At 47.9% G+C, this 23,411-nt stretch overlaps 1 protein-coding gene across 5 annotated transcripts in view; it reads right to left on the bottom strand.

Annotated features, from left to right (window-relative positions):
* LOC137423608 (uncharacterized) overlaps window positions 1-22,379 on the bottom strand; it is a 62,872-nt gene extending 40,493 nt beyond the window's left edge. For 2 of the 5 annotated variants that reach the window (XM_068110950.2, XM_068110953.2), the window contains exons 1-7: window positions 22,279-22,379; window positions 22,039-22,140; window positions 15,278-15,383; window positions 6,467-7,345; window positions 3,387-3,434; window positions 1,024-1,129; window positions 585-663 (exon numbers count right to left, since the gene is read on the bottom strand). In XM_068110950.2, coding sequence (XP_067967051.2) covers window positions 585-663; window positions 1,024-1,129; window positions 3,387-3,434; window positions 6,467-7,345; window positions 15,278-15,345 — 1,180 coding nt within the window. In that variant the 5' untranslated portion in view covers window positions 15,346-15,383; window positions 22,039-22,140; window positions 22,279-22,379. Of the gene's footprint in view, window positions 1-584; window positions 664-1,023; window positions 1,130-3,386; window positions 3,435-6,466; window positions 7,346-15,277; window positions 15,384-22,038; window positions 22,162-22,278 lie in introns of those variants that run through there. The other 3 variants (XM_068110952.2, XM_078773994.1, XM_068110951.2) reach the window with 2 other exon arrangements.
* Window positions 22,380-23,411: the final 1,032 nt, after the last annotated feature.

The following is a 23,411-nucleotide window of genomic DNA, read 5'->3' as shown; positions in this document are numbered from 1 at the left end:
AGAAAGCGCAATCAGATTGCAGACCCTCGCCAGGACGTGTTCTCAGTGTTTAAGGCTTTTGTTTTAAAACAAATATGGCGGCCGAACCACGTGACAGATGACATTATTCTTTTCCCCTCCACCAATTTATCCCGAGATGACGTTCAAGAAATTTCATCTTAATCGGATGAAGTTTTGTGCTTGTCGAATTATAACGTCATAATGGACGTTAGTGTCTTTTCATATTTTTTTTTTTGTATACAGAATCGAGGCTCGTGAAAGCTAACATTGATCACAAAAAAAAAATCAGACAAACAAAATATATAAAAAGGGGAGCGGTGAGTGGCCTATAAAGGGGAGTGACCTATAAAGGGGAGTGACCTATAAAGCACCTATGACATCACCAACATATTTGGTGAAATGGTGAAAATTTCCTGTCAATCGGACCAAAGGTTGCAGAGAAAATCATATTTATTCTGTGCGGACAAACAAACCGACTCAAATGTAATACCTTCTCCTCACGCGAGGGTAACAAAGTACAAAACCACAATGCACGTGAAATTGATTACCTTTCAGCAAATTACTTCCTCGAGGTGTACACTCACCTTTAGGGTTATGTACTAGTGAGACAACATGCTGTGCAAATTTCTCCTTTTCACATTTCCCCTCAATATTGGGAGGCTTCTGCAAAACAAAATCCAGAGCTCATTTGTATTGCAAACTAGAGCCTGAAAAAGCCGACACTATATTTGTTGTTTTGTATGCAGCATGTGGCTGCTGGTTGCATCACTTCGGGAAGCGCAGCTGGGCCGCTGATGCAGTGCCCCGTTTCCAGTAAGCTGGTACTCATTTTGCCGACCTCAGAAGGATAACAGGTGGAGTCAACCCACCTGGTGTTATTTCAATGGCACGACAGAGGCTCAAACTCAAGACCCCAAGTTCTCAAGCCAGTCACCTTAACTGTTCAGCCAACACCAAGCTTGACAGCATACTGATGAAAGGTAAATGTAAGCATAGAAAAAAAGAAAGAAAAAAAAAAGAAACCTGTATGTGGTCGAAGATGGAGCGGAAAGCCTGGTTTTGTACATCCTTCTTGCATGCGTGGACAAGGTCCAAAGAAACCTGGCGTTCATCCATCAGCAAACTGGCCCTGGTATAAGGTAGCAATTCAAATTATTTGGCAAATGTGACACAAAACAAGTACGATGCTGTGAGGGGCCAACGCACGGAACAGAGGAAGAGGGAAGGGCCAATGCGCAGCATAGCGGCGGTGGAAAGCCCGACTTGCTGAATGGCAGTGGAGGGAAGGACCCAACGTGCTGAACGGCTGCGGGAAGAAGCCAACACACTGAACGACCACAAGAAGGAGCCGACGCGCTGAACGGCCAGGGGAAGGAGCCGACGCGCTGAACGGCCAGGGGAAGGAGCCGACGCGCTGACGGCCAGGGGAAGGAGCCGACGCGCTGAACGGCCAGGGGAAGGAGCCGACGCGCTGAACGGCCAGGGGAAGGAGCCGACGCGCTGAACGGCCAGGGGAAGGAGCCGACGCGCTGACGGCCAGGGGAAGGAGCCGACGCGCTGAACGGCCAGGGGAAGGATCCGCCGCGCTGAACGGCCAGGGGAAGGAGCCGACGTGCTGAAAGGCCAGGGGAAGGAGCCGACGCGCTGAAAGGCCAGGGGAAGGAGCCGACGCGCTGAAAGGCCAGGGGAAGGAGCCGGCGCGCTGAACGGCCAGGGGAAGGAGCCGGCGCGCTGAACGGCCAGGGGAAGGAGCCGGCGCGCTGAACGGCCAGGGGAAGGAGCCGGCGCGCTGAACGGCCAGGGGAAGGAGCCGACGCGCTGACCGGCCAGGGGAAGGAGCCGACGCGCTGAACGGCCAGGGGAAGGAGCCGACGCGATGAACGGCCAGGGGAAGGAGCCGACGCGCTGAACGGCCAGGGGAAGGAGCCGACGCGCTGAACGGCCAGGGGAAGGAGCCGACGCGCTGAACGGCCAGGGGAAGGAGCCGACGCGCTGAACGGCCAGGGGAAGGAGCCGACGCGCTGAACGGCCAGGGGAAGGAGCCGGCGCGCTGAACGGCCAGGGGAAGGAGCCGACGCGCTGAACGGCCAGGGGAAGGAGCCGACGCGCTGAACGGCCAGGGGAAGGAGCCGACGCGCTGAACGGCCAGGGGAAGGAGCCGACGCGCTGAACGGCCAGGGGAAGGAGCCGACGCGCTGAACGGCCAGGGGAAGGAGCCGACGCGCTGAACGGCCAGGGGAAGGAGCCGACGCGCTGAACGGCCAGGGGAAGGAGCCGACGCGCTGAACGGCCAGGGGAAGGAGCCGACGCGCTGAACGGCCAGGGGAAGGAGCCGACGCGCTGAACGGCCAGGGGAAGGAGCCGACGCGAACGGCCAGGGGAAGGAGCCGACGCGCTGAACGGCCAGGGGAAGGAGCCGACGCGCTGAACGGCCAGGGGAAGGAGCCGACGCGCTGAACGGCCAGGGGAAGGAGCCGACGCGCTGAACGGCCAGGGGAAGGAGCCGACGCGCTGAACGGCCAAGGGAAGGAGCCGACGCGCTGAACGGCCAGGGGAAGGAGCCGACGCGCTGAACGGCCAGGGGAAGGAGCCGACGCGCTGAACGGCCAGGGGAAGGAGCCGACGCGCTGAACGGCCAGGGGAAGGAGCCGACGCGCTGAACGGCCAGGGGAAGGAGCCGACGCGCTGAACGGCCAGGGGAAGGAGCCGACGCGCTGAACGGCCAGGGGAAGGAGCCGACGCGCTGAACGGCCAGGGTAAGGGGCCGACGCGCTGAACGGCCAGGGGAAGGAGCGGGCGCGCTGAACGGCCAGGGGAAGGAGCAGACGCGCTCAACGGTCAGGGGAAGGAGCCGACGCGCTGAACGGCCAGGGGAAGGAGCCGACGCGCTGAACGGCCAGGGGAAGGAGCCGACGCGCTGAACGGCCAGGGGAAGGGGCCGACGCGCTGAACGGCCAGGGGAAGGAGCGGGCGCGCTGAACGGCCAGGGGAAGGAGCAGACGCGCTCAACGGTTAGGGGAAGAAGCCGACGTGCTGAATGGCCGCAACAAGGAGCCAACGCGCTGAACGATGGTGATGTTGGGATAGCTGCATAGGGTGGCAGGAGGGTGAAAAGGCTGAGTGGCTGATTGCATGTGCCAGGGATCGAGGTAATATGAGCTGAGAAGCAAGATGGACCAGCATGTTGGGTGGGGATAGATGAACAGCAGAATTTGCTGGAGGCATTGAACAGTGGGAGTAAGCAACTGTTTTTTTTCCCGATCAAAAGCAGTAGCCACAAAAAATGTTAACAAGGATTCAATCACAGGAAAGCATACTTAGTAACAGAGCCAAATTACACTGGAACAAGATGTGGAATGGTGTTTTACCATTGTCTGCGTGCTCACCTGCATGAGCCATGCTCAGGAATATACACAGCTAGGAACTGGGCCTTGCTGCAAGCACACATCCATTGGTAGGCCATTTTAGCTGCTTCAGGTGAACCTCCAATACAAACAGCACTTCCATGTTGAGGACTCAAAACAATATTTCATTTCCTTTTCAGTGAAAGTGACGCTGGAATCTAATTTTCTTCAATTTTTCCTCAATTAGATTTGTCTTCACAGTGACTCGAAAGGTTTCCTGTTTTGCTGCTCTCCCTATTCCATCCATCGCATCTTGTTTCTGCCTTTCCTTATGAAGGATATCAAAAGCAGCAAACTTGAGCATTTTCAAGTCAAAAAGTACATTCGAGTTATTCCAAGTTACTCCTTGGCCGATACCGTTTTCTTCAACAGCGTTTCGTCCTGAAATTAATCATACTTCATGATGTTCCATTTCAGGCTCTTGGTTGTCAGAAATGAGGGATCCAAAAATAGATTTGCAATTTTTTAGCATTGCAGATGGTGTCTATGCTGTTGTAGTTTCAAACAAAGAAACTGTTAAAATATTCTCCATGGTGAGACCAAGCACTCAGCGTTAGAAAAATGAGCTTTTCTTCTTCTTTCTTCTTTCTTCTTTCTCCTTCTCCACCTCCTCCTCCTACCACCCATATGGGTTATTATGTGGCACTTATCAATTCCATTTAAAAATGGAAACCTCAGATAATCCTCAATACCAAAATTTGAAGTTTGTTTCCAAAAACTTCGATTCAGACACCACCAACTCAAGTAATTTTGGAAGACATGTCCTCAAAAACTGCTCTTGCACATCCTCTGTCTGCTCTGTTCACCTTATCATTTGCCCTAGATCATCTTCAATCAATTTAGAAATCAGCCAGCATCACCACATTACAGAAACAAGATGCAAAATATGATCCCAAAGGTAGAGTGCTCCAGGGCAGTGTTCTGGTCCCAGTCCTATTCCTAATATTAATCAATGATCTCTCAGACTCTAGAAAATCGTCTTTATATATTTGTTGATGACTCCATCCTCTGCCGTGACATCCCTCAGCCTTCAGATAAGCAGGCAACAGTCAGTTCCCTTTTGCAGACCTTGATAGAACTAAAAGCTAGTCAAACACTTGCGAAATACGTTTTTAAATCCTAACAAATCTCACGCACTCTCTCTGAAAGGACAGTCTGGCAAACCCTTATATCTACTTTCTCAACAATCCTCGGAAAGATGTTCAGTCACTCAAACTTTGAGTGTCACTGTCAGCCATGATCTTTCCTGGGAAAACCACATCTCTATGTTTGCCTCCAAAACCAATCGCTGGCTGGGCATCCTCCGTCGTGCAAAGTCGAGCTTCCTTGGTACACCTGAACTCTAATCCACCTGGAAGGCCTTCATCCTCAGCTTGATGGAGTACACCCCAAGTGACTGGTATTCAGCCAATAAGGTTTATGGCACAATCTGGACAGACCCTCACCGACCCCTCCCTCCCCACCCCCAGGTTTTTGCAGAGCACGTGTGGTCTTGCCAGCAACCCACTTCTGGTGAAACCCCAAAATCCAGAATCCACTGCTCAAAATCCAGAACCCTTTCATTTTTCTTTCTCCCCCCACCTGTGGATCCAACTTCCACATTCTCATCAATCTATTTCTTCCCTCCAGGTCTTCAAGACAGTGGTTCACCGCCATCTCCCCCATCCAAAACCATGATCTTTTCTACACCCGTTAAGCCTCCCCAAGCTCACTCACTTCTTTCCAAGTTTCCAGTTTTTACCACCAGAGAGTTTGCGGAGCTGTATTCATCTTGTCCACCCTGCTTCCTCCACACGCCCCTCATTCTTCACCAAAGCCCTTATTTCTCCAAGTCTCCATCTCTTTTGTTCTTCAATGCTGCTGTCGGTAGGTTCCCCCCTCCCTTTATACTGTCGCTCTTGCTCTGTTATGCGCTAATCCGTTCTATGGTCTAACTCATCTATGAGCAGAGTTTGCATTCCACAAAAAAAAAAAAACGGACTTTAAGTTGAAAGATATCTAAAAAGAAGCAAAATAATCCCTTTCTTTTGCTTCTCTTGCATCATGGTCAACGGTTTTTTTTTTTTGCAGCAGAATGTAAATTTAAAGTGAATAAATGTAAATTTAAAGCAGTTTCAGAAATAATTTTTTCCTCTCTTTCATTTTCCTTTGAACAAATGACATTGGTGAATATGGCATCAGCAGTCTTTTCCGGTTGCAGAGGCTTTGATTCAATCACATCATTCACATCAATGTATCGGTCAGAGGCATCAAGGCTTCGAAGGTCTTCGTTTTATTTTGTCACAACGAATATCCCATTCTTCGTCGTAACCCGTTTGTTCTTCGTTATAGCACTTGCACATCGAAGCATCAACACCCCGAGTAGTTGGTACCCAGCCAACAAGGTTGATGGATTCATTTGGACAAAGGCAAAGGCTAGGTCCGTCGAAACCAGGAGTGTCAGGATGTCTCAATTTTGTTTCTTGCCCGATACTTTACCTTGCTCAAATAGCTTCGTATTGCGAATTTAAACACTATTTTTTTTTTTCCTCTAATGACAAAGAAATAGCATTTCGGCAAGGTCTGCCTTCTCATCCTGCTGGGACACCAAGGCTAGATCGGGAGAGAAAAGTGAAAAAAAACCTGTAAAAATATCGTCATGGTTTTCAGGTAAAACCAAACAGACCAGACAAAACCAGGTGAGAACGGTAAACACAAGAACTACCCAAGCAGAAGGATCCCGAGGAGAAATGTAAATATGATTATCTTTAGGTTTTTTTTGCCAAGCACACCCACACTATATCATACATACAGATCCCTCGTCATTACATGCGTCAATAACCTCAACACGAACTGTCCGTTTGTCATCACCTTCTTACGTACGCAGAAACGGCAGAATTTTATGTCCTCTATCATTTACCGTACATTTGCTCTCTCTGTGCATTTATCGTGCACCATCAAACCTCGATATTGAACTATATTTTTCTCCCTGGTATCCTTCCCCGTTTTTGGAAAAACAATACGTGTATAAAAATAAGACATTGTGCAAAGACAATAGGGAATCAAAATTCTTTGGATCATACCTCTTTGAAATGGGCTCCAAGAGCGCCTGGCCATCATGATCCGGTACTGGGCCTACACCTGGGATGATGGTGGCACCAAAGCGACAGTGCACTGGACTACGTTGGCCCATCTCTTTTGGGGCTTGAATCGAAGGTGAACCTCGAGGACTTTGCGTGGGCAACAAGTGCACCACAGGACTCAAACTACCTTGCATTGGCAGGCTGTCCTGAGGCACTTTCTCTCCCTTAACCTTGGGCTTTACAACGTGGACTTCACAATCTTCTGGGTGTTTGCGGTGGACGAGATTAACTTGGGACCGGGTTGCTGGGTTACGCTTCTTGCTGGAGCTTTGTTTTGAGGGGCCATGAGGTTGTGTCATTGGAGGTGACAAAGAACGTTTTCCACTTGCGAAGTGCCCCACCTCAAGTCTGTAGTTTTCTTTATAGTCTTGCCTCGGAGAGGAATAACCCTCTGGAAGGGGTGGTTCAATACATTTATCTCGTTTGCGACGATGAACTGGTGGTGGGTTATCGTTATAGCTAGAAGGCGATGCTCTCCGTTGGAATTGCTGTTGTGGTGGCTCACGGGGATGGTATGGTGGAGGCCGACGTGGTGGCGAAGCTGAGCGACCATGCCGATAAGACCCAGGGTGCGGTGAATGAGGTGAGTAGAATGGAGAGCGAGATCGGGAACGAGGGCCATATGGTGGTGAATGATCCGGAGGTGGTGGGTGGAATGGCCGCGGATGTTGGAACATGCCTTGGCCACGATATATCCTGGTAGGCCGGTAACCACGGCTCAAGTATGGCCGTCTTGGGAATCGACCCCTGTAGCGATTCTGACTGTAATAGGGAGGAGAGTTTCTAACTGGTGAGCGTGAGTAGGATCGAGATCTTGACCTGAGAAAACAAAGCAGATGATTGGAATATGCACAACACATGTTTATTCATCACCATCCTTAGATAAGAAAAATAGGACTGTGGGATCAGGAGCAAGTCACTCAAACCCCCCCACAAACCCACTTCCCCACCCACTCCACCCCCCCCCCCCTCCCCGTAGACCCCCTCAATGAGCGCAGATTTTGATGCGGGCAGTACCACCTCGCTAAGCATCACATATAAAGCTTGTGGCCAAGTTTCATCAAAATTGTGTGTTGTTTCAGGTAAGAGTGCAAATACCTATTTTGGGGGCCAACATCCGACCCCCCCCCCCCCCCACTACCCTCTGTCGACCTCCTTAATAAGCGCAGATTTTGATGCGGTCAATACACCTTAGACATTAAATATGAAGGTTGTCGGCAAGTGTCATCAACATTGTGTGTAGTTTCGGGTAAGAGAGCAAATTCCTATTTTGGTGGGCTAAAACCCCTCCCAAAGACCCCCTCAATGAGCGTAGATTTTTATGCGACCCGTACACCTTCGTTAGGCATCAATTATGAAGGTTGTCGGCAAGTTTCTTGTGTGTGTAGTTTCGGAGAAGCGAGCAAATACGTATTTTGGGGGGAGCCAACCCCACCCCTACCCCCAACCCCCGTAATGAGCGCAGATTTTGATGATGTCACTACACCTTCGTTAGGCATCAGATATGAAGCTTATGGCCAAACTTCATTAACATCACATGTGCAGTTTCGGGGAAGAGGGCAAATACCTATTTTGGGGGAAGAGGGATCACCCCCCCCCCCCCCCCCCACCCACCCATAGACCCCCTTAATGAGCACAACTCCCCACGCTTCCCACATAAAGGAAATTTGAAAGATGGGGAAAAGTTCCACCTAGAATGTCCAATATCAAATTTAGAGTTAAACATTATTTTCCATTTTTGACCTCTATGAGGACCTAAGTCCCCACCCCAGGGGAATGAACACTTGGTCAAAAAAAAGAAAAAGGTGCTACATATTTCATGTATCCCCAATGTTGTTGGTTGCACATGGCAAATGCAATCAAAAACAAATAAATAATCATTAAAAAGGTCCAACAACAACTGCGCAATGATTGCCGACTTATGGTTGTTTGCCCATGCTCCATCCTTCTTAAATGCTGAGCGTCAAGCAAGGAAGCAGCACATACCAGACACGAGTAGACTGGATGCTCTAACCACAACACTACAGAGTCTGGTAATGCAAAATGAAAGACTTTTAATCTTCACGCATCAATAAACTCAAACGGCACTCGCTCGGTAGAGTGCAAACAACTGCCAGGCTGAACAGTTTGCGTTTTATATTCCACCGATAGGCTGGATGTGGATCCAAACCTTAACCGAAATCGAATTGGCTTGTTCGTGTCACCTACGCAACTCATCCACCAAGTTGTCATAATCCAGCCATAGCTTTTTGAGATATCATGCTATATAATCGTTTTTGGCCCCATCTTTCAATGGTGAAGAATCACTTTAAAATATATAAATATTCTCGAATCCATATCCAGATCTTCATCAAAATTGAATCAATCCTTCCTTGTCACACCCAACCTGCCCATCAAGTTTCCTCCAAATCCGTCCATAACTTTGACGTACCATGCTCACAACCAGAAACAGGGGTGAAAGCATAACGTCATCCTCCTTTGGGGGCTGAGGTAGCAATGTAAACACTGGCTTATTTACAAATAAGGACTACGATAAAATAAATAATGAACAAACTAACAGAGAAATGGTGATGTGCTGTCAGTGCTGGAGACAGAGTTAAAGGATATGTCTGCTAGAAGAAGAGTTAACAGCAATCCGTCAGTCAGTACATAAGAGCGTCCAATGGTCCTCAAACATACCACGATGATCGGGTACATTGCATGCTCCTTTTCCTTTTATCATCTTAAATTATTACCTTAAGCAACCCGCCATATGGGTTATATTTAACATATGGGTTAAAGCATTTAACCAGACGTGGTGTATGACGAATGGAGAGACTCCCAAAGCTGTCTATAAACCAACAATCAACGATGTCAAAACGTATGCAAGCACGGAGGTGAAGGCAGGTTTATAGAGATGCACAAAACACAAGATCCTACCGTAGCAACAAAAGAGGACTACACAAATAGACATCACCTACCTTACACAGAGCACACCTGCAGTGCATACAGACCGTGGTTACAAGCAAAACACCAAGGCTGAAAGGTTTTCAGCAAGGAAATACCATTCTAGATCCAGACAATAAACCTCAGCACAGCACGCTTACCAGGCTTCAGCAGTTTGATCATATCATCGAATCAGCCAGAGACAGCAAAGTGAAACAGATGGTTACAGATTACCTGGCCCAGGAAGGGATTGGCCATTGCCTCTGAGGAGCTATTACCTTACAGAGCTTAGGGGAAAAAAAAAAAACTCCAGCGAAGCAGATATCATTTTACACGAATGATGACTATGACAACAGCAGAGGTAATAACTCACTTCTACAACACATTTTATGCAAGCACACCTGCGATATCAGCAGTACGTTAATGCGAATCAACAGTGCCATGAACAAGATGGAGGTATCCAGGAAAGATGAAGATATATGAAAGAAAAGGAGAAATTTTCCACTCAAAAGCAGTCTAGCCTTTAAAACCAGTAATTTTCGCAGGAGTAGAAATCTAGATGCCACTTCGAGCAGAAAGGGCCTATTCTAGTACAAGACTCCGTGGGACATTTAACTTCCTCACGAAACGCAGAGGGTAAAGCTAGCAACCAGATTTGGAGACCAAACAGGAAAAATGACCGGATTCAAGGTTAGAATCGATTTCTTTATTATTATCTGAGATGCTCTCTGAAGGTGACGCAGATCAGCAGCCGTTTCTCCTGCTCCTCAAACTACTCTGACACAGCACTCGTGACTTTGCCCTCAGCCCTCAAAGACATGTCCACATATGCATGCTCACCTGCGCTGGCTCAGGCCGGCGTGCCTTCACTTGCAACCAATATGAATTTACTATGCTGACATGTGGGAACGAATGCTGCATCCATAGGCCTAAAATACATGATGGCCCTACCGTAGTAGCAAGTTTTACAAAAATCATACAGTGGCGTTACCAACGCGTCGCCATTAAGTGTTGTTGTTGCATTCCTTTTATTGTTCTCACAAAACCAACGTTTATCAAATGCAAGGTTAAACGATGAAAAGATGATGTGCATCGTTGGTATACTTCAATCTTCATGATGCAAAGGTTTCTCCAAATTATGATGGGCAGCATCTTTCGGATAAATCCCAATCACAGCTTTTGGGTCTCACTATCAAAGTTCCAAGCTGGCCTCCAAAGCCAGTCACCGACTGCGCATCCTCCATCATGTGAAATCCTTCCTTGGCATCTCTGAGCTCCTCACCACATACAAAGCTTTCATCCACAGCTTGATGGAATACTGCTCTCCCCTCTGGGCCGGTGCTCCTGCCTCACACCTCGCTCGACTTCACGCTGCAGAAACCAAAGCTTTCAGAATCATTGGAATCTCGTGCGATGAAGCTGATTCTGAGGGTCTTTCACTCGCTCACCACAGGCAGGTTTGGTGGTCTTTCTGTCTTCTACTGACTCCTCTCAGGGCTAGCTCCCCCGGCTGTCTGTGCTTTATCCCCCAAATATTCTTTCAGGATGCACAAGATCTGCCAGCAACCCTCTTCTTGTGAAACTACCAAAACCAAGACTCTGCTCACCTTCACTCTTTCATTCCCCTTTTCTCCCGCATCTGGAACAAACTCCCATATTATCTTCAATCCCTCTCCTCCCTCCAGGTCTTTAAAACAGCTGTTCACCACCATCTCTTATCTTCCCCCATCCAAAACCTTGATCTTTTCTAGCTCCGTTAAAACACCCCAAATCCACCTCTTTCAATCTCCAACTTAATTCCTGAAATTCCTAGAAGTGTCAATTTGTTTTATACCATGCACCTCCCCATGTTTTATACCATGTAAATAAACAAATGCAAATTTCGCATGTGGAAAAAGTAAGTACACCCTTGGCTCTAATAGGTGGTATTGCCCCCTTTGGCAGAAACAACCTCAAGTAGGCGTTTCTTATAACTGTCTACCAGTCTCCGACATCGACTGGGAGAAATTTTTGCCCACTCCTCCATGCAGAATTATTTCAGCTGTGCGATGTTTGAGGGGTTTCTTGCATGCACAGCTTGTTTCAAATCCCCCCACATCTCGATGGGATTTAGATCCGGGCTTTGACTTGGCCATTCCAGAACCCTCCATTTCTTTCTTTTCAGCCATTCCTTGGTGAATTTACTGGTATGTTTAGGGTCATTGTCATGTTGCAAGGTCCACCTTCGGTTGAGCTTCAACTTTCCGACAGATGGCCTCACATTATCCTCAAGCACCCACTGGTACAATGAAGAATTCATAGTGGATTCTATGATGGTGAGCGGCCCAGGCCCTGATGCAGCAAAGCTGCCCCAAACCATAATATTTCCACCACCATGCTTTGCGCTTGGTATCAGGTTCTTGTGGTCAAATGCTGTCTTTAGTTTTCGCCAAGCATGTTTTCTGGTACTGTGGCCAAATAGCTCTACCTTTGACTCATCTGTCCAGAGCACATTGCTCCAGAAGTGCTGGTCTTTGCCTCGGTGTTCATTGGCAAACTTTAGTCTTGCCCTGATGTTCTTTCTGGACAGCAAAGGTTTCCTCCTGGCACACCTCCCATGTAGATCAAATTTGTGCAGCCTCTTTCTCATGGTAGACTCGTGCACTTTGACATCAACAGTGGCAAGAGCTACCTGTAGGTCCCGTGATGACACTCTGGGGTTCTTCGAGACTTCTTTCAGCATATTGCAGTCTGCTCTCGGGCTGAACTTGCTGGGGCGGCCTAGCCTGAACAAGTAGGCAGTTGTTTGGAATCTTCTCCACTTGTAGATGATCTTCTGGACAGTCGAATGATCGATTTCAAATTGTTTTGAGATCTTTTTAAATCCCTTCCCAGACTCGTAGGCATCTATAACCTTCTTTCTGACGGCCTCAGAGAGCTCTTTTGATCTAGGCATGGTGATGCCGCACACTTCAACAACAAAGAGAAAACCAAACTAAATGTCTGAGGTTTAAATAAGACAGGTTCCTCCAAGATCCTCTGTAACGATGTTCTAATCATTTGCACCTGAGCTGGTGCACCTGATTCTAATTTTAGATATTTGAAGGAGTGATAAATGTAGGGGTGTACTTACTTTTTCCACATGTGAAATTTGCATTCATGTTTATTTAAATTATACAATGGACTACAAAATGTAAATGTTTCATGATATTTGTTATATTATATCACCTCTATCTATCAATATTGTTGCGGATATGGGATTTGCATCCATCCATATCCGCTTGTAAATATTCCCCTATTTCCTCAATACTTCCCAACTCTCCCCAATCCCTCAATCCCTAGTCCCACTTTCTGTAACCAACACTCTGTAGACCCGACCTCCCCCTATTTCCCCCCATTAAATGTCGCATCCAGGTCCACCGCATCTCACGTAGACAACTATAGGACATCTTGCTAGTTATTCCTAGTCTATTTCAGTTAAGGATTCGTTTCCATTTATTCTGACCCTTCGTTGCACCAGAATGTGATTGTATGGCACCGTTAGGAAGTTTAGGACCTCCCAATACCTCCCCGCAGCGCTTCCTCACAGTTCTCAGTAACAGCAGCAACAACAACAACAACAACAACAACAACAACAACAACAACCACGAGCGCGGGGAGTGCGCGTCCTCACTCCGGCTTGGTTGGCTTGGTTTGGTTGGCCATGTGCTCGACGGGGTTAACAAACAGGGGCTCCCTGTCGGCCCCTCGTCAAGGGCGGAGCCCGGTAATCCCCGCACCCAATGGAAGCGGCGGACCGGCCCCCCAGGTGGGGCAGAACCAACCAGCCGAGGGCGTGTCACTCCCCGTTGAGCATGCGCAAGAGAGGGAGTGGTGACGTCAGATGCGCGCAGAGCTGAAGGAGAAAGGACGCACCCTCCGAGCGCCGAGAGACCTCTGCCATTAAGAAAGACCTCCCAAAGACTGAGCTGTATCCTGTCCCCGAGCCAAGGTGCACCTTGTGCCATCGGTCTACCTGCCATCAATCCCTGTGTGAGTCAGCCTTGTCCGTTTGTCCGTGGTCTGTCTGGGTCTAAGTAAGCCAGTTAGATAAGCTAATCTTTGCACTGTGTCACCTGCTGTAAATAACCTTGACTGCTCCTTTTCGTTTGTGTGGTATAAATAATAAATCCTGTTCCTCTTCTGTACGTCTTCGTCCTCTTCTTCCTCTTTCCATTCGATCGCTTTAGAGTTTTCCCCAATTGAATATCTGTGACGCGATTTGGCCAACGTTCGGGGTAATCGGGTTAACTGTACGAACACGGCGGCCATTCCGCTCGGTCAAGCAACATCTTTAGCCGTGTCCGTAACAATATTGATAGATGGTGTTGGCTTAGCGGTTAGGGTGCCGGCTTGGGATCCTTGGATCCTGGTTTCGAATCCCGGTCGATCGCTAAATTAACACCAGGGGGGTTGACTCAGCCTGTCATCCTTCCGAGGTCGGCAAATTGAGTACCAGCTTGCTGGGATGAATGATCCTGGTGTGCACCCCGGTTTAGAATAGGTACACCGTATCCCTGCGCATCGTAAGAGGCAACTAAGGGTTGGCGTCAGGAAAGGCATCCGGCCATAAAACATTGCCTCAAACAGAGAACCATGATTGTCATGGGGCCCGCAAGGCTATCCCCCGCTCTAGCGGGGAAAATGGCCTTAAAACGATCATTCATTCATCAATTCATTCTTTATCTATCAATATTGTTGAAATGAAGATCAAATAGCTGTATGTTGAAATATGTTGAAAAAGTCAAAACTTTACATGGGGTGTACTTACTTTTTCATGTGACTATGTGTGTTCGTATGTTCATGTGTTTGTGAACAAGATATCTGGAAAAGTTCTGAACGGATTTGGATGAACGTTGGTGGGATGACTGCCCTTGGGATAAGGAAGAATTGGTTAGTTTTTGGTGAAGCTCAGGATATTATTCCGGATCCAGGAATTTTTTTGGGAATTTTTTTTTTCTGTTTTACTGCATTAAAGCTTTAATTCTTATTCTTAAATGATGTTTTTCTCCTCCAATTCCGAGATACATCAAAATAAATTCTCTGACAGTTAGGGCCTACTTTCTTTTTCATTTATTGTTTTGGGGAGAGGGGATATTAAACAAAACGTATTATTCCAACTTCACCCACGGCAGGAGTATGCGCTCCACTGAGTGACGTTCTAGTTTCAGTTGTGTTGAGGCCCTGCTGCCACCATTCACCCACAAATTCTCCACCTCATTAAGTTTTCAATCCACATGTTCATTGTTCTGCCGATGATCCATTGTCCCATTTTGTCCGTTCGCTTTGTTATTCTGCTCTTGCATGAGTTTCGAAATTTAAATAAAAAGAAGATAAAACCTGATGTCAGTTGACGTCGGTAAAGCACAGGTATGGTGAACCAGGTAACCTCTTATGTCCAGGGGTGTGTTCATTACCAAGCAGCTTGCTAGCGGTCTTTGGAATTGTTGCTGAAGTTGCTAAAGATCAATGAACATTTCCAGAATCAGGATCAATTACCTTATCAAGGTATGCTCAAACACAATTGAAGGTTTGAGCATACCTTGACATGGAAAATGAGCCCTATTCTGAGCAAAGATGACGACTATAGTTTGACAGCCAATGTCATGATGTACAAGCCGGCCCTGGCCTTTAAGGCCAAGTCCGGCTTGACCGCCAATCAATAATCGTGAGATAAGCAAATGTCATGTGGTCTCAAGGTCTGTAGAATGGACACAGTGAATCACAAATGACAGAGGGTGAAGATATGAAAAAGGCAGCTGGTGGAGATGGAGGGTTGGGCCAGAAAAGCAAGATCGTGAATCTCACCTCTGCCTTTTGTGCATGCTTGACCAAAAGCGTGGTTCGGATGGAGAACGGCTGCGTTTGCGAGGCATCGTGCCTATTCCGTACACACAGCTGCCTAAACTGTCACCTGATACACAACAAAGCATCGAGTTGTCATAATCACCTTAACATTGTTTTCAATGGTGCAACAATCATCGTTACAATTTTATTTTATTTTTAAAGAAATCATCAAGTTAATTTTATATCTTTAAGAAGGCTAAAAGGAAGCCACCAGAAGTTAAACTTATGCCGCTGACTGAAGGATCAAGGATCGTAAGAATTGCTCTTTCCAAGTCAAAATAAAAATTATCTTTCCCCTCGTCCTGTGTTGTTCATATCACTTTTGCAAACCTGGAGGCACACGAGCACACCACACACACGCACACACAGAGGTCATGGTCGGTTGGCAAAGTGCGCGGATGACATTATAAAAAATAGAGGGTACGTTGTGGGGTCGGGACAGCAGAATACATAAAAACAGAAAACAAAGGGTGTACGAAGAGGACAAGAGGAACAACAGGAGTAGCAGGAATGCGTCATTAAGTAAGTCAGATGTATGGCTCCATAAGACGGAGTTCATGAAAGACAAGCAAGGGATCGAAAGATACTCAAATGACACGGCCACGTGGTAGTAAAGTAGGGCGTCGTGGTAGTGTAGTAGGGCACAGTAGTAGTATGACCTCTGCATACGACACTACCATGGGCACAGTGGTAGTGTAGTAGCGCACAGTGGTAGTGTAGCAGCGCACAGTGGTAGTGTAGCAGCGCACAGTGGTAGTGTAGCAGCGCACAGTGGTAGTGTAGCAGCGCACAGTGGTAGTGTAGCAGCGCACAGTGGTAGTGTAGCAGCGCACAGTGGTAGTGTAGCAGCGCACAGTGGTAGTGTAGCAGCGCACAGTGGTAGTGTAGCAGCGCACAGTGGTAGTGTAGCAGCGCACAGTGGTAGTGTAGCAGCGCACAGTGGTAGTGTAGCAGCGCACAGTGGTAGTGTAGTAGCGCACAGTGGTAGTGTAGTAGCGCACAGTGGTAGTGTAGTAGCGCACAGTGGTAGTGTAGTAGCGCACAGTGGTAGTCTAGTAGCGCAGAGTGGTAGTGTGCTCGTTCATGAACCACCTAGTATGGGTTCTGTCTGTTCAAGAAAGAAGAACCACCATTCGAGGCCATTTTCCCCCGCAGAGCAGGGGTTGGCCTTTTTGGGGCACCGTGGTCCCCTTTTTGAAGCAATGTTTTATGGCCGAATGCCCTTCCTGCCACCAACCCTGTTAGTCGCCTTTTGCAACACATAGGGAATTACCAGTGAACTAGTATTCAATTTGCCGACCTCGGAAGGATGACAGGCTGAGTCAACCCCCCTGGCGTTAATTCAGCGATCGACCGGGATTCAGTGGCACCTAAACCGCTAAACCAACGACCGGGATGAGCTGGCACCCTAACCGCTAAACCAACACCAGGCTTAGTTCTATCTGTTCGACAAAATATTTCACTGTCTCTCAAAAAGAGTATGCCATTGTGTGCCTGTACCTCCCTTTTGAGAACAAGCAAGGGATTGAAAGATACTCAAATGATACGGCACCGGTACTCAAAAGTCCATCAAACGATGTGTGTCCGTTATTTTGAGAACGGTGAATTCAGTGACCAGATATGCAAATCCTCTTAAAATTTCAAGTCAATCGGATGAAAATTGAGGATTTTAGGAATTTGACAAAGTTGGTGACTTTAGGCCTATGTTGACCAATTGACCTTTTAACCCTAAAACAATAGGCCTCTTGCTTATGCTCAACTCTGCAATTTGGTGAAGTTTCGTGAAGATCAAGTGAAAATTGTGACCTGTATGCGACTGATAGACATAGACAGAATGAAAAATCACTCGTAGAGCGACACTTGGCAAAACAGAACAAAGTGGAATGGCACTCAGTAGAGCATCCTTTTGACCTCACAAAGAATTAGTGGTTGAATCAAGTTCGTCGACATAAAAATCCCATTCAAATTCCAAGTCAATCGGATGAAAATTGAGGATTTTAGAAATTTGAAATTGTTGTTGACCTTTGGCCTATGTTGACATTTTGGCCTATGCCGATCTCAAAAATAGTTGGTGGTTGAATTCAGTTAGCCGATCTGTAAATCCTTTTCAAATTTCATATCAATCAGATGAAAATTGAGGATTTTAGAAATTCAAAAATAGTACTTGACCTTTGGCCTATGTTGACTTTTTGGCCGAAGCTGATCTCACAAATAGTTGGTGGTTGAATTCAGTTAGCCGATATGTAAATCCTATTCAAATTTCAAGTCAATCGGATGAAAATTGAGGATATTAGAAATCTGAAAAAAAGTGGTTCACCTTTGGCCTGTTGACCTTTTGACCTCAAATACATAAAGGATTTTGTCAGACCACGAATTCCACCATTTTTTTTTTGTATACAAGATCGAGGCTCGTGAAAGAGCGAACATTAATCACACAGAAAGACAAACCGACACAAAAAACATATAACATCGGGAGCGGTAGACAAGATGGGGAGAGAGGGGGAAGGACACAAACATTTGAGAGCAGGGACCGAGAGACATGGAGACATCGAGAGATCTGTGGGAGGGAGAGGGCTTTGGGGGTGGGGGGGGAGGCATGGGAAGGGGGGGTGGGAGAGGTATAAAACATATGGACACTGCCAGGACTTCCAGAAAAGAAGTTGGAATTTCAAACAAAGTGGATCTGGGGTGAATTAGTGGGGGTAGAAAAGATCAAGGTTTTGGATGGGGGAAGATAAGAGATGGTGGTGAACAGCTGTTTTAAAGACCTGGAGGGAGGAGTGGGATTGAAGGGAGTGTGGGAGTTTGTTCCAGAGGTGGGAGAAAAGAGGAATGAAAGAGTGAAGGTGAACAGAGAGCCGAGATTTCGGCAGTTTCACCATCAGAGGGTTGCTGGCAGATCTTGTGCGACCTGTAGGAATATTTGGGGGACAGAGCCCAGCGAGAGCTGGGGGGGCAAGGCCAGAGAGGAGTCGGTAGAAGACAGAAAGACCACCAACCTGTCTGCGGTGAGTGAGTGAAAGGCCCTCAGAGATAGCTTCATCACGGGAGATTCCAATGATTCTGAAAGCTTTGGTTTCAACAGCGTGAAGCCGAGCTAGGTGTGAGGCAGGAGCACCGGCCCATAGGGGAGAACAGTATTCCATTGAGCTGCGGATGAAAGCCTTGTATGTGGTGAGGAGCTCAGGTGTGCCTAGAAAGGACTTCGCACGACGGAGGATGCCCAGTCGGCGACTGGCTTTGGAGGCCAGCTTGGAAATGTGGTTTTCCCAAGAAAGATCATGGCAGATAGTGAGCCCCAAAAGCTTGAGCGACAGAACTTCTTGGAGAGGATTGTTGAGAAAGTAGATGGGAGGGTTGTCCAGTCGATCTTTTCGACTTGAAGTTTTGTGAAGATCGGTTTAAAATTGACCTGCAGGCAAGTATAAGTGAGCGGACACACGAGCGGGCGGACACACGATCAACATACTTGCAAAAAAAAAAAAAAAAAAAAAAAAAAAAAATTTGCCAAGTAATAAAACTTGACCTAAAACTTGACCGACCAATACACTTGAAAAAAATCTTCGATTTTGCAAGTAAAAACCGATTTGAAAAAGCATATTATCTCCTTGCAGCTGGTCTTTCAATGCAAAAAGGAACCATATTCTCACTTTGTTCCTGCATATAGACTGGCCCAGGTAAATCCAAAAGTTTGTGTGGTCAGCCTCTGGGATGTCTTTTGGGGAGGTCTTTGGAGCTCCTCGGCCTCATGATCAGGCACAACCTCTTTTGGGCACATCACATCTCCAAGCTAGATTTCCTCTGGGAATTATCGGCAGAGCCAAGACTTTCCTTTGCCTTCCTCATCTGGTAATGACGTACAAAGCCTTCATCCAAAGCGTCATGGAATGTGCCTCACTCGGTGGACTGGTGCTGCTCCTTCCCATGTTTCCCATACTCGAGGTTCCATGCAGGTTGCATTAGCGGCCATAACTTTTTAACAGTTCTGTTTTGGTCTTACTCCCTCCACCCTCACGCTCATCCATACGACCCTACCCCTCCATGTCACTCACACACACACACACACACACACACACACACACACACACACACACACACACACACACACACACACACACACACACACACACACACACACACACACACACACACACACACACACACACACACACACACACACACACACACACACACACACACACACACACACACACACACACACACACACACACACACACACACACACACACACACACACACACACACACACACACCTCGTGGGAAACAAGGTGAGGATAATATCTAACACAACTACTATTCTTCATTACCTTCTTGTTCGCCCATCCAGTCCACACACATCGCTCACCTCATTTCTTTAATACCCCTCTTTTCAATCACTGGAAATGCCTTCCTGAGTCCATCCCTCCAGGATTTCAAGTCTGCTGCCCACCACCAGTTGTAGGCTCTATCATTTGTTACTACCCACCCACAAATTCCCCACCTCACCCGTTGAGGCCCTGCTGCCACCATTCACCCACAAATTCTCCACCTCACCCGTTGAGGCCCTGCTGCCACCCTTCACCCACAAATTCTCAACCTCGCCCGTTGGGGCCCTGCTGCCACCATTCACCCACAAATTCTCCACCTCGCCCATCGTCATTGAGGCCCTGCTGCCACCCTTCACCCACAAATTCTCCACCTCACCCGTTGAGGCCCTGCTGCCACCCTTCACCCACAAATTCTCCACCTCACCCATTGTCATTGAGGCCCTGCTACCACCATTCACCCACAAATTCTCCACCTCACCCGTTGAGGCCCTGCTGCCACCCTTCACCCACAAATTCTCCACCTCGCCCATTGTCATTAAGGCCCTGCTGCCACCATTCACCCACAAATTCTCCACCTCGCCCATCGTCATTGAGGCCCTGCTGCCACCCTTCACCCACAAATTCTCCACCTCACGCGTTGAGGCCATGCTGCCACCATTCACCCACAAATTCTCCACCTCACCCGTTGAGGCCCTGCTGCCACCCTTCACCCACAAATTCTCCACCTCACCCGTTGGGGCCCTGCTGCCACCATTCACCCACAAATGCTCCACCTCGCCCATCGTCATTGAGGCCCTGCTACCACCATTCACCCACAAATTCTCCATCTCACCCTTTGAGGCCCTGCTGCCACCCTTCACCCACAAATTCTCCACCTCGCCCATTGTCATTGAGGCCCTGCTGCCACCCTTCATCCACAAATTCTCCACCTCACCCGTTGAGGGCCTGCTGCCACCCTTCACCCACAAATTCTCCACCTCGCCCATCATCATTGAGGCCCTGCTGCCACCCTTCACCCACAAATTCTCCAACTCACCCTTGTCATTGAGGCCCTGTTGCCACCCTTCACCCACAAATTCTCCACCTCACCCGTTGAGGCCCTGCTGCCACCATTCACCCACAAATTCTCCACCTCGCCCATTGTCATTGAGGCCCTGCTGCCACCCTTCATCCACAAATTCTCCACCTCACCCGTTGAGGGCCTGCTGCCACCCTTCACCCACAAATTCTCCACCTCGCCCATCGTCATTGAGGCCCTGCTGCCACCCTTCACCCACAAATTCTCCACCTCACCCTTGTCATTGAGGCCCTGCTGCCACCCTTCACCCACAAATTCTCCACCTCGCCCATTGTCATTGAGGCCCTGCTGCCACCCTTCACCCACAAATTCTCCACCTCACCCGTTGAGGCCCTGCTGCCACCATTCACCCACAAATTCTCCACCTCACCCGTTGAGGCCCTGCTGCCACCCTTCACCCACAAATTCTCCACCTCGCCCATCATCATTGAGGCCCTGCTGCCACCCTTCACCCACAAATTCTCCAACTCACCCTTGTCATTGAGGCCCTGTTGCCACCCTTCACCCACAAATTCTCCACCTCACCCGTTGAGGCCCTGCTGCCACCATTCACCCACAAATTCTCCACCTCGCCCATTGTCATTGAGGCCCTGCTGCCACCCTTCATCCACAAATTCTCCACCTCACCCGTTGAGGGCCTGCTGCCACCCTTCACCCACAAATTCTCCACCTCACCCGTTGAGGCCCTGCTGCCACCCTTCACCCACAAATTGTCCACCTCACCCGTTGAGGCCCTGCTGCCACCCTTCACCCACAAATTCTCCACCTCACCCGTTGAGGCCCTGCTGCCACCATTCACCCACAAATTCTCCACCTCACCCGTTGAGGCCCTGCTGCCACCCTTCACCCACAAATTCTCCACCTCGTGATGTTTTCAATGCACATGTTCATTGTTCTGCCGATGATCCATTGTCCCATTTTGTCCGTTCGCGTTGTTATTCTGCTCTTCCAGGAGTTTCGAAATTTAAATAAAAAGAAGATGAACCCTGATGTAGTCAGTTGATGTCGATAAAGCACAGGTATGGTGAACAGGTAACCTCTTTTGTCCAGGGATGTGTTCATTACCAAGCAGCTTGCTAGTGCTCGCCAAGCCGGCAGTTCCATATGAACCGTTTCGAATGGGGTGCTTGCTCGAGTGCTTTGGCCGCTTGGCGAGCGCTAGACAAGCTGATTGGTAGCTGAACACACGTGCTGATGAGGTGAGGTGAATGCAATGTGCAGGAATGTACCTCGAGGGAGTAAATGCTAATTATCAGATTACACAACAGCATACACTCGACAAATTTTGAATAAACGACACAAAATGAATGACGTACCTTAAACGGACATGAAAGGGGTCTTGATGTCCAAAGGCAGGATTTGCCCGAGTACGGCAAAACTTGAGGTCGTTGGACAAAGTAGGCCACACTCACTGTGCTCTGAACACAAATCGCGCACAGCACACGAAGTTACAGGTCATGAGGTAAACTCCAACAAACATTATAATTAATTACCGACTAACTGCACATTCCTGAGGTAAAGAGCACAAAGCCCTGAGCGTCGACAACGACACTCACACAAGGCCGCTATGACCGAAGATGGAATGACTAAAGAGCGCCCCCTCTTGCTCACGACGTTAAACTGCACGAAAGGTCGAATACATCCGGGAGAAGTCCAGCCCCATCCGTTAATACGTCAATCTACATCCGGGGCGGGCAAACGTCGATATAGACCACGCCCACTACGTCCAGCCACGCCCAGATATAATCGCCATGAACGTGTGGCTTTGCCAATTTCCATTACTAGGGCATGCCCGTACTATATATATATCTAAAATTATATCCCCCCCCCTATTTACATGAAATGGTTTGGTCCAAAGCGAACGGCTTGCGAGTGGTGACAATCCCCCCCCTCTATTTACATGCAATGGTTCGGTCCAAAGCGAACGGCTTCCGGAGTTTGGTAAAGAAATCGCCATCGCGTACACAAACGCGCAGGAAAGCGAATGAATCGCAAATTCGTTTTTATTAGTTGTAAAACATAATGCCCAATTATTCAATTAGCGCCAACGTATTTTGGCTGTTTGCAATTTAATCGCAAGGCAAAGTAGAAAGAGAAGAGGGAAAAAAAGAAAAGCCTTGCCTTGCTGCAAACAGCTGCTGCAAACAACAACAACATGGAAGGCTGCACTGTCCGGAAGTTGGCATATCGCAGTTACGATTATTTTAGTGTTAATGGCCAATTATTCAATTATCGCCAACGTATTTTGGCTGTTTGCAATTTAATCGCAAGGAAAAGTAGAAAGAGAAGAGGGAAAAAAAGAAAAGCCTTGCATTAACGCATTAACGCTTGCATTGCATTAACGGTTCGGCACACGTGATAGCTCGCTGCTCTCTGATTGGTTGAAGCGTTTTTTGGACATAGCTCGGTAGGTACTTGTCCGATTAATTACAAACCTTGAAAAGGCACATCCTCGGGTCCCCAGCAATATACCTGGCAAGTTTCAAGTATATCGGACCCGTGGTTGTCGAGAAACAGCGGTCACAGACACACAGACACACAGACAGACACACAGAGATTGCTGGAATTATAGATAGATTCGTCAGGCCAATTGAAGTCATGCGTACACATTAATTGTGGTTTTGTTGTAAAAAAACAACAACTTCCTTTTGTAGAGAAACAGTTTGGAACAAATGAATATACGGTATTT

The sequence above is a fragment of the Myxine glutinosa genome, chromosome 3 (assembly GCF_964187855.1).
Source record: "Myxine glutinosa chromosome 3, kmMyxGlut1.1, whole genome shotgun sequence".
In the NCBI taxonomy this organism is placed as follows: domain Eukaryota; kingdom Metazoa; phylum Chordata; class Myxini; order Myxiniformes; family Myxinidae; genus Myxine; species Myxine glutinosa.
The sequence above is the reverse complement of the archived record's forward strand: the minus strand, read 5'-3'. Positions and strand labels throughout refer to the sequence as shown.